Genomic DNA, 13733 nt, shown 5'->3' on the forward strand with positions numbered 1-13733 from the left:
AAGAATGTGATTCGGTGTCTGTGTACCTCCTTTACTCACATCTTGAACAGTCTGATGAAGAACATATCAACGGTGGACCAATTTAATAAGAGACATGTATTTCCGACCTGCCTGCCTGCATATGAACTAAACTGGCTGCCAACTGAGTCCACACTTAAATGTTGGACTAGCACACAGACCGGCCATCTGACAGACTGAAATGACATAACAGGAGCTGGATAGTTTCCTTTTTTCTTAAAGGAGAAGTTCCTCTGAGGCCAGGCCGTGACTAGGTGCATCTCTAAGTGGACAACTATCTGTTTTAATCTACAAAGCCTGGCAACATGGATACAACTGCATTGGACTGTTCGCATGTTTTCCAAAGCGAGTGTGAGGACAGACTGATGATCATAGAAAGTGATGGCTCAGAAACTAGCCAGCCATGAGCCAGAGCCCAGACTGATTAACTGAGTTTATGTTCATTGTTATTTGTTAACTTGAGGCATCCTACCTGCCCCCACCCACAAGTTTCAGGTACAAAAAGGGAAGCTGGGTGTTATGGTTTTGGGATCATTTTAAACCACTGAACTTTGAAGCAGCAGAGACCGTAACTTAGTGTTTTCAACCACAGACTGATCAACATATACATTCCACAATATCTGTCTGTGTGCGTGCTCACCACTTTCAGGCCCAAAGTTTGTACGCTTAGGAGGTTTAATCTGTACGCATGTTCATGGGTGAATGTACGTGTGCAAGAGATTTTTAAAGAAAGGAAGAATGTATGCGTGTTTACATTAGTGTTAGGGGCAGTTTGTGTCCATGTACACTTTAACACTCCTCCTATCACAGGTAGATAGGCAGGTTTTTACCTCTAGAATATCATCTCTTTCTACAAACTGTTGTGCGCTGCAGCCATGGCACCATAAAGGCAGCACATTAATAAAACAGTTTTTATGTCATGTACCTACAGAAAACGAGCACTAGCCAACTGTATGCACACCTCTTTGTAAATATGTGCAAGATATACTGAATGTTAAATGCACTGTATGAAGATTTATTTAAAAGCTATGTTAAAATAATGAGTTGTATCTGTTCCAAACATATAGCTGTCAGGACCTGCATCTGCAAATTTCTCCCGTAGTCAACGCTGTCCATGCATCTTTAAATGTGGCGTAACAGCGAAGCTAAGCTGTCTGGCGTCTCTCTTATCATTCCAGCTATCACTTAAATGTCATGAATCTTTTGTACATTTGTTGATAGCCCTGAGCCCTGGGTGGACGCCTCACCCCAGAGGCTGTGTAAAGATCCCCACGGTAAATGAGATTAAAGAGATCTAGTCTGGGATCCAGGAGGCAGCTTGTCTGAAACTGTATGCGTGTATGAGGTCAGTTTGGTTCCTTTGAGCTTTGCACTATGGCAGATGCACTATTGTTATTATTACAATATGTACAGAGTTGGTATCAAATACAGTCTGTTTGATTTTGAAGTTTAGGGGGGAAAAAAGAGAAAATAAGATGCATCCTATCCCATATTTTTAGACACTATCTTTTTGAATTGAGATGACAAGAGAGAAATGAACTAAAGCTTGTAGTTGAACTGAAATGAAAGGAAAATAAAATACTAAAACATGAAACCACACCTCCTACGCTTGCATGGAGCTGACGCCCTGTTATGGTATCTTATATTTTATGGTTTTAATAGATGGTTAGACTTCTGAGACGTCTAACTTCTCTGCTTCTGAAAGACATTTTTTAAATATCATAATCATCTTTGTTAAATTACAGTGGGTATGAAGCACAGTAATTAAGGGCATAACAGTTTAAAACTGTATATTGTTATTGTTTCGTTGAATTATAAAGTACAGTGTAAGGCTGAGACTGCTGATTATTTTTATTTTACTGTATTTTTTCTTATCAGTTGTTTAGTCTATAAAATAGGGTTGCAACTAATGTTTATTTTATAGTCAATCACTCAGTTATTTTCTCAATTATTCAATTGGTTGTTTGGTCTAAAAAATGTCAGAAAAAGCCCAAAAAGTCGATGTCCTCAGATCCTCAGAATTTGAATGTTTGAATTTAATTTAACTGAATTTAGTTTAGTTTAGTTTTTTCTATATATTCATTTTATTTAATAGAGTCAGAAAGTAATTTACTTTGTTTCATTAAAAAACATTTTTTTCAATATAATTTACTTATGATAAATCAGTTATCAAAATTGTGATAAAGATTAATCAATTATTAATTTCAACAATACTGAAATCACAGTGGTTGTTGCACCTCCTGCATCTTCGATGATCTAATAGCATAAAAATGACTTAAACAAAAAAGTATATTAAAATATTATTTTAATTATGAGCAATTTATTACAACAACAACCCAACTGGTGGTTGACAAATCGTTCTGCATAAGAAAACATGTCACCTTCCTTACACCACTGCACAGAGGCATTCAGCTTTCATTAAATTAAAACTGTAAATAAAAACTGTAGAAAAGTCAATGACAAAGTATTGACAAACAGGCCGATGACTAGTTATAAGAATAACAGTTTTAAAAGGCTGATGACAGCCAAGACAGAATAAGTCGATCTCTGATCGTGATCAACATGACGGATTAGTTTTATCTCTCAGCTGGGTCAAAGTACACGGCCGAGTTGTGCTTTTTTTGCTAAATACTGTTGGGAATGTCGATGTCTGTCTGTAAGGTCTGAAGGTTAACACTCTTTGGTTTTGTAGCCTTGAGAGGTGGGACAGAGCTGGACAGGAGATGAGGACAGATATCAATCTGCAATCTCCCCGGCGTCCCACTTAGTTTTGGGTTCTTGCCACCACTCAGCCAGGAAGGACTCCTCATAGTCTCCCATACCCTCAAACTCAGCATCAGGATGCTCCGAGTACGAGGAGGCCATTTCTTCTGGACTGACCTCTCCCTTAAAGGTAACATGAAAAACATTCAGTCAACAGCAAGCAACCATTTTATTATCTTACTTCCATTCTATATTGCAAAACTCACATTTTTTCTTTTTATGTCTATAAATCTGTCACACATGCACCCTGTAATTCACTAAACTTTATCACAGTCCTCCCCAAATCTCAGGTCCAGGCTGTGTGTAGAGATGGGAGGAGCTGACCTGAGTTAAATAGATGTGGCACAGCCTCAGTGGCCAACACCTCCCAGCCACATACCACACGCTGCTGGCGGAACACACAGCGCACCCCCCCCCCCCCCTCCTGCTTTTTTCTACACAGTCTTCATCCCCTCTTTCTCTCCCTTTCATCCTCTTTTTTCTTGTGCTACCCTTTCTGTAACCTCAACAGCAGTTTGCATTTAGTGTGCTGGTGTACTCCACAGTTAAAGTTTATATCCTCAAATATGTTTTATGATATTTTCCTACATTTTTTTTAAAGGTAAAAATAAAAAAAAGTGGAATTTGTACTAAAAATCATGCAGACAGTTTGGGTTTTATCTGCTGAGGTTTTGAGGTGTCTGTCTGTGAAACCTCTGCTGCCATCACCCCAGCACAAAGGAATTTTGTTTGTGCAGTCAAGAAAAAAAAGTCTCAGGGAAGGATATCTGAAAACCTCATCAGATAAAATCAGTATAGCAACATACTTGGAGCAAGTAGGAAAAAAACATGTCTAGTTCGGGGGAACTGGTCCTTTGGTGTGTAATCTACTGTTTCCTTCATGAAATTTCTACGTGCATAGATAGTCATGGTGATAGAGCTACAGAGCTCATATTTCTGCAGATTAAGTATCTGTTGACACTTAAGCCGAGAGGAAACTTGGCTCCTAATTTAAAGCAGGACTATTTATCTTTTGAAAGAGGAAATATCTGTCTTCCTCTCACAAATGAAAAGCTTAAATCATGAAAAAAATAAAATGAACCACTTCTCAATTTAATGTGCTCCACAGCTTTGCCACTACAACCTAATTTGGTCTGGTGTGATCTATAGACTTTCTTTTTCTCTATTTGTGCTACTTCCACAATGTTTTGTTTTTTAAAGGGGACCTATTACGCTAATTTGAAGGTTCATACTTGTCATTTGGGTTTCTATTAGAACATGTTTACATGCTTTAATGTTCAGAAAACACTTAATTATTCTCATACTGTCTGTGCTGTATTCACCCTCTGTCTGAAACGCTACATTTTAGAGCCTGTCTCTTTAAGTCCCCCTCCCAAGAAAGCCCAGTCTGCTCGGACTGGTCAACATTTCCAGGACTTTCACATCTTACTGTCTCTACACTGGCACTGCAGCCAAGGGAATGACATTAATGGAGAATACGGTCACTGTCTCTTTGTAAAAATCCCCAGTAAAAGCTTCAAAACACAATTGGACATGTTCCAGCAGGAATATGATCCAAAATTCAGGGAGAAATTAACAACATCAGCAACAAAGATTAAAGATTTTTCTGATGTTAACATGTAGCTACACCCATAGCAGTGTATGTACTGTAAACGCTTGCAGTAATGTGCCTGGAGCAGATAACCATATAATCTGTCACGAGCTGAAGCTGAAGCTTGAAGTTTTTGCTCACAGGTATTACTTTTCCACATGTTCACCCCATTATTTGAAACTGAAACTCGTCTGTCTATGCAGTAGAAAGAAAGACACAAATACTTTTAAAAGTGGCGCTACAAGACAAGAAAAAGGGCTGTGGCATTAGCTTTGCTCAAGAGGTAGAAAATCTACAACTACCAGAATGCATTGCGCCACAACAGACCAATAAATGCTACCGCTGGTAGGTGACATAATGCAAACTTGTCTGTTTGACAAAGTGGCTGCCGGCTGGGAACAAATGATCACATATTACAGTTAAACAGTGAGCTAAAATATGTTTCTGAAAACATCTGAACTAAATAATAGACAACGCAGTAACAGAATCAGTTTTTTTCAGCCTGTTTTCACTGTGCGGGAAACAGTATGGTGCCCACTTCCTGTTCACAAACTCTCACTAATACAGCTAAACAGGGCACTAAAATATGTTTCTAAAGAACATTTTGGGTGCCAGCCAGGGAAACTTCGCCAGGTGCCATTTTGCATCATCCAGCAAAGTTCCGCTGGAAGGGGAAGAGGGATATCTAGGCACTGGTTACATGGAGGAAGGTTTACCACCATTCATTTACACATACTACCCACCGTGTTATGAAACAAAGCTGGTTTAAAATCAAAGTATCCCTTTAACATTATGTCACAATTGTGGCCACAGTGGTGCTGTTAAAAAAACAGTTACATAGACTCGCTTCAATGACCTTTTCTTTATCTCCTTTAAAAAAATAAAAACCTAAAACTACATTTAAAAGAACACAATATTACTTCTGCTTCAAAAATGGATAACTAAATGTGACTTCAGTTGGACTTTAAGCATGGTTGCTGTGCTCACAATATCACTCTGCTGCCCTGCAGCAACATACCTCATCCTCTGTTTGTAGGTAATTCAGTGCAAACTCCAGCATCTCCTTCTGCTTGGTCGTCTCGTTAAAGTACCTCAGGGCCTCCTGAAAAACAAAAGTGACATATGTGACCTGAACAGCAGGCAAGAACAAGCCAGAATCTAACTGTTTTATAGCTGGGCGCTAGGCAACAAATTTGGCCTGCTGTCCTTTTGTTTACTGCTTCCTTTTTTTTTTTTTTTGCTTCTCAGTTTGGAAGCCTTGAAGCATTTACAGCAGTACAAACTTTATTTGAAGCAGAGGCAGCTTCAGAAGGCGATGATGTTTACCACACAGAGCTGGCACACTGCAGCTGCTGCCAACTTTACACCAATCAAAAAAGACAGAACAACAACTCTGCCTTAACGAGAGTGCATGGCTTTCTAATTACCACCCTGAAATTGTGCTAATGTTCACGCCAAGACCACTTCATGCTATAGTTTTCCAGCTTTGGTTTAGTACAGCCAGTGTGAACTTTGCTAACACTTTGTGCTGCCTCTGCTCTCACAAGCAAAGTCCAGGAAGTACCAAAAGAGAATAGTAATTCTGATTTCTGTTTCACTCACGGGCCGAGGCTGAAAGTCCTTCTCCTCGAGTCCCCACTGCTCCTGGTAGAAGCGATAGTACGCTACATTTTGCTGCATCACCTTGTCTTTGTTGTCAAACAGCATGTAACTGGCTGCACACGGAGCAGCGTTCTTTACATCATTCACTGTAAAGAATCACAAAATTATACATGTTTAAACAGTCTAACACAGATTGCTATCAAAATTCTGAAACCAGAGTCATAGTTCTTACATTTATAATAGGAGAACTGGAGGTAGTGATACATGGTGGCTACAAACTTCTCCACAAAGAAGCCTCCAACGTTAGGTGTCAGGTTCTCTTCGCACTTTACCTTACATTTCAGCACATCCAGGTAAAGATCTGAGGGAACAGCGAACATTATTTTCATACCTAAAACACTGAACTGAAACAGCTTGTAAAGCTGGGGTAGGCAAGATAATTTCCCATAATAAATTTTAAGCATATTGTAATCCAAGTGGACTAAGACAACACCAGACGTCTGCACATCCTCTTGGCTCTGTTTTCAGGCTTTAGAAAATCTAGGCCGTGACAGGAGACTTTGGCCAATCATGGGTCTTTTCAGAGAGAAGGTGTTGCTACTGGCTGTTCTATTAATGCAGATGCGCGTACATGTCAATGGCGGAGAATACTGCAGTGAAAGTTGCTATTTCAGCATTGGCAACAGCTGCCTACACTTCAAAGCAACCCAAAACATGAAGATGAACTTATGAAAAAGAGTCTATCAGACAGTCTGCATTCGAGTTCACATTTACGTAGCTAATGTCAGCTAGAGCCTTGAATCACAGTGTGTCCTTTGACTCTGTCCCCACCGCTACAGACACCTCGTCGGGAGGAAAGCAGGCAGCAGTTCCTGAGATGGACCCCAGTTGGACAGCCCTGACCCGCCACCTGATCAGCTAACAGATTAGACTTGGCGCCCCTGCTAGCTACCAGCCTGCTCTGACACCTGGCACTAGGATTTTTTTTTTTTTTTAGACTGGCTGAATTACAACCGCTACAGCTGCCGACTGAAGGCACGTCTTCCAAGCTACTGCCCACTCTCCTCCCAGTGAAGCAGTCCACAGTGGCGGGGAGTGAGGTGAAGGGACGGTGGGGTGGCTAATGTTAGCTTGCTAATTCTTGTCTCATTTTTGGTCTGACAAATAGAGAGAGAGTGGAGTAAAAAGGAAATGAGTGAATGTAATGTGTGCAACTGTACAATGAAATAGAATTAAATAAATCAATGTACGGGAAACACTGGGTTACTGCATGAAGCGTGTGCATATGCCTGTGGTCATCTAGTGGGAAGGGCTCAGGACAGAGAGGAGAGCTGCAGGATGAGGGTGTTTTAAAATTCTGACCTTTTCTAGATTTCTGCCTACCCCAGCTTTAAATCGCTCCCTTCTTACCTGCCAGGGTGGGATAGAAGTCTTTGAACTCTAAGATCTCATATGAGCCCTCACAGGCTCCTGAGCAGAGACTGTACACTTCAAAGTACTGCGTGATGGCCTGCTCCATGTTTCGGGCGCTGCTGCTGAAGTCTCCGTTGTTGTAGAGCGTCACACTTTTCAGGAAAACACTCTGGATACCAAAGAAATGCATTTGTCTAGTTTAGCGTGGATTTTATTTGCACACTGGATAAAAGCTACAATTTTAATCTACCAACTTCGTACGGCTGCTCCTCGTGGTCGATGAGATATTCCTCCACATCAAACAGCGTCTTATAGTATTTCATGTTCTTGGTCAAATAGGGATCGGTCGGGTTCTTCTTCAAGAAGGTGTGGGCTGCTGACACAGACCTCTCCAAGTTGTTAAGCTGAGGGAGAACAGATGGGAGTTAAAATGGATGCAGTATTTTCAGGAAGCACCATCTCTCTTGCTGGTATAAAGGCTGTTCACTGGATGACGTGACCTCTGACACCTATGCTCCAACAACGACTAACAGATGTAGATCAATGCTGTTAGAATATGAAGTCTTGTTGAGCTGATAAATTTAAAACTAATGTGGCGCTGTATGCAGAGATGTGGGGGGAAAAGGTAGCCTTGGCCATGTAATAAACACATCAACTACCCACCCTCAAACTACCCTCTTAGAAGAGAGGAGATCTCCCCTCTTTGATGCCGCACATATTCATGCTCCAAAGCCATAAAACAAGCAGTACGTAAAATCAAAGCCATGCAAATCCTGTAGGCCTGCTTAAAAGCATGTTATTGCTGAGGGTGGCCGTTTGATCAGCAAATGGAGAGCTCTGATTCACCTTTTAATTTACCAGACAAAACTATAAAGTAATCTAAGTTAAGTTAAAGGTTTCAGTACTTTGATGTGGTGAGTATCAATAACACCTCCTGCTCCTGAAGGATCACTGGAGCCAAGAGTGCAAGGGTTTCTGATGGGGGCTGTTTATTACACCAGTGAATGAATTTTGCCTACTATCACACGGAGGTTACCTGGAGATCTTTACACATCTTATAAAACCAAAAATGAGATCAGAGGTTTTGCCTTGGAAGCAAACCTGGTCCTCATCACTCTTTCTGGCTGAGAATAATAAGGGGATTGTTTTCAGGGGAACACTGGAGGAGACGTGGCACATGCTCAACTGCTGCTTGATCTGCGAGAGGGCGCAACAAACTATACAGCAGGGAAACTATACAGCACATCTCGCCGACTAGAAATTTCCTTTGGTGAGTCAAACTGAGTCAATCTGCGTCGAGACTGCGCTGACTTTTGTTGTGCGTTTGCGCAGGTTACGCACAGTTATGGTAATGCTAAATCCACAGTCTGTTGCTGCGTTATTGTGAATATCCCGATGAGTTTACAAAGGCCAAATCGCACTTATGTATCAGTTTGTATTACTTTTCCTTAATACCAATGGTGGGGACTTTGGGGAGTGTAACTCCAGAACTTACTAGAAAAGGCCTACATCTGCATTCCAGTCTTTGGCACAACACTTGACACATCAAGCCTCGGGTCTCACCTGGTAGTACGCATACTGTATGTACCGATACGGCACCCTTTTCTCGAAATTTTCCAGTAAATCCCTCCGTGGATACTTGAGTTGAAACACTGGAAAATCCGCCTTGCACTTCTTGAGGCACGCAGCCCTCAGTAGGATGTGGCGCACGACGCGGAGGCTGCTGTCGGCGAACAGGGTGTCGTTGTCCCGGCTGACGGAGCTGCAGTTGCGGCTACAGAAAGCCTCGCTGTCCCGCAGCAGCCGGTGGAGCCGCAGGCTGAGCTCCAGGAACTTGATGCTCTCTGCCCAGTTCTGCTCCCCGTACTGCTCCAGCGCGTAGTTGTAGGAGCTCTCCAGCGGCATGATGTCCTTCTGAGGGAAACTTCTGAAGCTGTACTTCTCATACTGTGCCTCCACCAGGGCTGGGAGGACCAGGGCCAGGCACAGGGTTAGCAGGAACATCGCACCTTCACCGGCTCCAGCAGGAGACTGTTCTTGTTTTGAATGGAGCAGGAAACTTCCTCTTATTTTTTTTTATTTTTTTTTTTACCAGGGAATGCTCATGTCTGTCTGCACGTAGGCTGTGAGCCGCGTCCAGGTAGATGGTGAAAACAAGAACATCCGGTCAGAACTTTCAAAATAAAAGCCTGCTGATCTTGGCTCTACTAAGGAGTCTTTTTTTTATTATTATTATTTCATTTTATTTTTTTTATTTTTGTATTGAGCATATATACCCCGAGTTCACAGAATATTATTGCTATTCTTAATAATAATAATAATAATAATAATAATAATAATAATGTTAATAATAATAACTTTATTTGTATAGCACCATTCATACAGCAAGTGCAACTCAAAGTGCTTTGCATAATAAAATGAGAAAATACATATGAAGACAGTGTAAGACAGAGTAAATAAGATTCCATCACACACGCACACATAAAAAATATGAATTATGATTGATACCAAATAATTAAATAAAAGCAAGAAAAATATTACAGCCAGCCATCTTGTAAAGCACACTGAATTGCTTAAGATTTTTCCCCTGTTAATTCCACATGGTATCCATTGCAATATTTTTTTTAAAAGCCTGAGATAACAGAGGGCATCATATCGACATTGGACTTTTCTAATCATGTGGTGTATTGTAGGCATATTTGACTTTAACAAACACACACATTTTGTTAATTAAACGAAAAATGAATTGCCCCAAGTGAGTTTTATGTCTGCAATTTTTTCCCAGTATGATAAAAAAAAATATTAAATGATACATAAAGAAATAAGACGTCCTCATTTATGGCTTTTGTGGCTGCAGGTAACACTAGGCTAATACAACTACAGGCTCTGTTAACTTTAAGCATTTTTCACTTATCAAAAATTCAAAACTAGGCTATAAAGGAAGATTAATCAACAAGTTAACTGGTGTCTGCAGCCCTTTAACTGAAAAAAAAAAAATCACCTCCTAACAATTACCTTGAAGGAAGAAGTCTTCACTTCCGATCTAAATAGTTTTAAGTGTGGTTTGCTTGACGCAGCCGTCAGAGAGTTTGGATTTCAAGACAGAGAAGAGGGTCTAACTTTCCTCAGTGTTTCCAGGGTCGTAAAACTCAGCAAGCCCAGGAACCAAAATTTAACTTATTAACAGGGATCTGACTATATTGTTATTAAAAAATAATGTTAATAATTTGCTCCCAGCTCTGAAACTGTGGGCAGATTATGTACCTATTCATAAGATATTGTCTCAGTAGTTGACTGTAGTTGACAGTATTTTCAGCTTGGTTACCTGCATACCTACAGCAAACTGACAAGCTGGGACATGGGTTGGTGATCTTAAAAATCGATTTGCATAGTTGAAACATTACTTCTGGGCAATTAACCTCTGAGTCTGCAATCTCTGTAATATTTCATAATGTTATAGGACTCAGACACATTGTGATATTTGACTGAGTAGGAGGGTTATTAGGACCCAGGACCTCTTTTACTGAGACAGATGTGCCTGTAAAGCAAGTCTGTGCTTAATAACAGTTTAAAGTGGAGAATATAAAAACTCAGGCTGTATATGTCTGCCATACTTTGCTGTGACACGGAGGAATAACGTCAGATTATGGAGAGACACGTTATAATTTTGGGCTGACTTCATACGTGAGTGAAATCATGGGGCCAGTCCTCTGGGCCAGGCATTACACGTTTGCAGAATTCCATTAAAAAGTGGGTGGGGGGCCAGCAGCCACTCCTCCTGCTGCTCTCTGGAGTAAATGACCCGATAGATGTGTTAAGCACCACAGAGACAGACAGAACAAGGTCGGAAGTTGTGTCGATTTGCCATTCAGAATAAAAGCACCAAGTAGATACATTTCTTTTTACCTCAGAGAATCTATTCTGTTGCATAAGTACTACAACGTTCTTCAATTTAAGTCATGTCAGACCATGCTGGATTTTCTCAAGCTGCAATTTGCTGATGGTCTATTTCAATCAATGAGTTTCTTTACCCCTGTGTCAGATATGTAGGCAAGATTCCTGGAGATTGCTGGTTAATATGTTAAAATGTGTTTGATATAGGCCTGTACTTTATTTGTAAAAGAACACTGCTGCACCACACTACTAAAGCTGATCAAAGCCTGTACCATACACTACTTCAAGATAAATGTAGATATAGTCATCGTTTGTCAGGGTCAAGACCTTTGAATCTGCCTACTCCACAAAAGTCTGGTTGACTGTTTGGAGTGGTAACAGTGAAACATTCTGACATTTTTTTTCCCCACGTTTAACGATCACATCTGCAAAGCGCCACCTGCTGGCAGCAGAAAAAAGTGTGGTTTTAGCATAGCTAATTGAGAGATTCATAAAACTCTGGATTAATGGATGAGGAAACATCATGGGTTGGTGCTGTTATTCATCATGATTTTACAATTGAAGGTCAGTGGCTGTATAATCATTTTAAAATGGTGTTTTAAATGCTCTTGGCTCAAGAGGCCTGGAGTGTAAGAAAACAGCAAAGCCATGCCCAACATTTTGAAGCCACGTGGAGCGTTGCCCAGCTGAAATTCATTCATTCATTCATCTTCTAACCGCTTCATCCTCTGGATGAAGGCTGGAGCCTATCCCAGCTGACATCGGGCGAGAGGGTCGCCAGACTATTGCAGGGCTGACACATAGAGAGCTCACATTCACACCTATGGACAATTTAGAGTTATCAATCTGCATGTCTTTGGACTGTGGGAGGAAGCCGGAGTGCCCAGAGAGAACCCACGCTCACACAGGGAGAACATGCAAACTCCGCACAGAGGTGCTCCCACGCCCAGGATCGAACCGGCAACCCTCTTGCTGTGAGGCGAGAGTGCTAACCACCACACCACCGTGCCGCCCCCAGCTGAAATTGATTGGCTATTTCTCCTCATTGACTACTCGGCAGACTTTCTTTTCCATAAACTAAGTGGATAATCTTCTACACCACACGTTTAAAAGTATGCCCTTGGAGAAAAATTTGAGATGAAACAACCGGTTGACCACCAGCCATGGGATATTGTTATGAACCAGTCCATTAGTGGAAATAATCAGATGTCACTGAGAGAGTTTTCTGGAGGAAAAATGGCTAATTACTTACTAGTTTGTCAGAGAAGAAGTTGTTTTGTTTCCAGTATGTTATTTTGAGAGAGTGGTAACACTATCTTGTCAGCAACAGACCTTCAGGATCTCAAGCATCTTTTTGAGAGGAGTAACAAACATGAAAGCTGCAGGACAACACAATAAACTGACAGCATCTTTAAACTGAGGAGAATGGGTATGAGCCCAGCCTGTGTTAAACTGTGTGGAAAATGTGAACTATCATGTCAAACTGTAAAATTGTAGCCTAATTCTCTGATTTTGATCAACAATGACATTGTAGTTATTGCCCCAGCAATCTGAGTCACCTAAAAACTACATCACTGTGTATGCATATGTGTATAGAGTGCCCCAGGGATAATGTTCTCTGTAGGCTGACAAGGAAGTTAGCATCACACTGTTTCCCTGGTTAAAAAGCCTATGGGATTTTCCCATTGGATTCTGGATTACTGCAGAAAATAAGATCTGTGACAAACAAATGTTTGTGATACTTATGTTTGTTCAATGAACACCACTTTTACTACTGTTGAAGCCTAAATGCAATCGCCAGAAGTAAAAAGCTAACAGCAGGCTATACGAACTACACGGTCGCATGATGTAGCATCACCACTATAACAAGACTGTAAGGCCGTGCTCAACACACGTGGGAGAAGTTTTTCTTGTAGGCTTTCTCCAAGAACCCCCTTTCTGACAGAAATATATTCATTTTAACTCAAACCATGACTTTTTCCCCAACTTTAACCATGTGTTTGTGTAGGTTTCGTTTCAACACAAGGGGCTACACATATGAAACAGAAGGTTTCAGGGTCCCCCACCAAATAATTTTGAGCACCAGACACTTAATTTTCATTTCACTGGTGAAATTTTATGTGCATTATCTATATCAATTTATAGTGTACGTGCTTTTAATTTTGTTAAAAGAAAAGTCCTCCACTTTGCAACATTCTAACCATCAATTCAACACAAATGTATCTATCCCAAAGGAAATTCACCTACATTTTTCCCAAATGAATAATGTAGGTGAATATTGAAAACTAAATATCGAGGGGGACATGTCCCCTGCGTCCCCCCCTCGAAACCCTGTCCTAACCATAGACTGTATAAGGTCCTAACTAAGTGTCCTCATATCGTCATCTGTCAAGGCAAGTATTTTGTAATCGTAACCGGAAGTAGTGTATCTCACTTCCGCAGTCTTGACGCA

General features: G+C 40.9%; 1 protein-coding gene across 1 annotated transcript; it reads right to left on the reverse strand.

The window, feature by feature from the left end:
- Window positions 1-2328: 2328 nt before the first annotated feature.
- p3h4 (prolyl 3-hydroxylase family member 4 (inactive)) lies at window positions 2329-9536 on the reverse strand. The gene is made up of 7 exons (XM_049562229.1): window positions 8951-9536; window positions 7642-7791; window positions 7385-7556; window positions 6207-6335; window positions 5975-6120; window positions 5391-5474; window positions 2329-2904 (listed from the first exon to the last, which is right to left on the reverse strand). The coding sequence occupies exons 1-7, from the start codon at window positions 9389-9391 to the stop codon at window positions 2755-2757; spliced, it is 1272 nt and encodes a 423-aa protein (XP_049418186.1). The 5' UTR covers window positions 9392-9536; the 3' UTR covers window positions 2329-2754.
- Between the last annotated feature and the right edge of the window lie 4197 nt (window positions 9537-13733).

Source organism: Epinephelus fuscoguttatus, linkage group LG19, assembly GCF_011397635.1.
Source record: "Epinephelus fuscoguttatus linkage group LG19, E.fuscoguttatus.final_Chr_v1".
NCBI classification, from domain to species: domain Eukaryota; kingdom Metazoa; phylum Chordata; class Actinopteri; order Perciformes; family Serranidae; genus Epinephelus; species Epinephelus fuscoguttatus.

What these genes read in the sequence shown, in the direction of transcription:
- p3h4 (XM_049562229.1), bottom strand. Translation starts at nt 9,391, where the DNA reads ATGTTCCTGCTAACCCTGTGCCTGGCCCTGGTCCTCCCAGCCCTGGTG. An exon ending in CCAGTTCTCCTATTATAAAT is followed by an intron (nt 6,121 to 6,206) that starts GTAAGAACTATG and finishes GATTCTTTACAG; the next exon opens with TGAATGATGTAAAGAACGCT. An exon ending in AGGACTTTCAGCCTCGGCCC is followed by an intron (nt 5,475 to 5,974) that starts GTGAGTGAAACA and finishes TTTGTTTTTCAG; the next exon opens with GAGGCCCTGAGGTACTTTAA.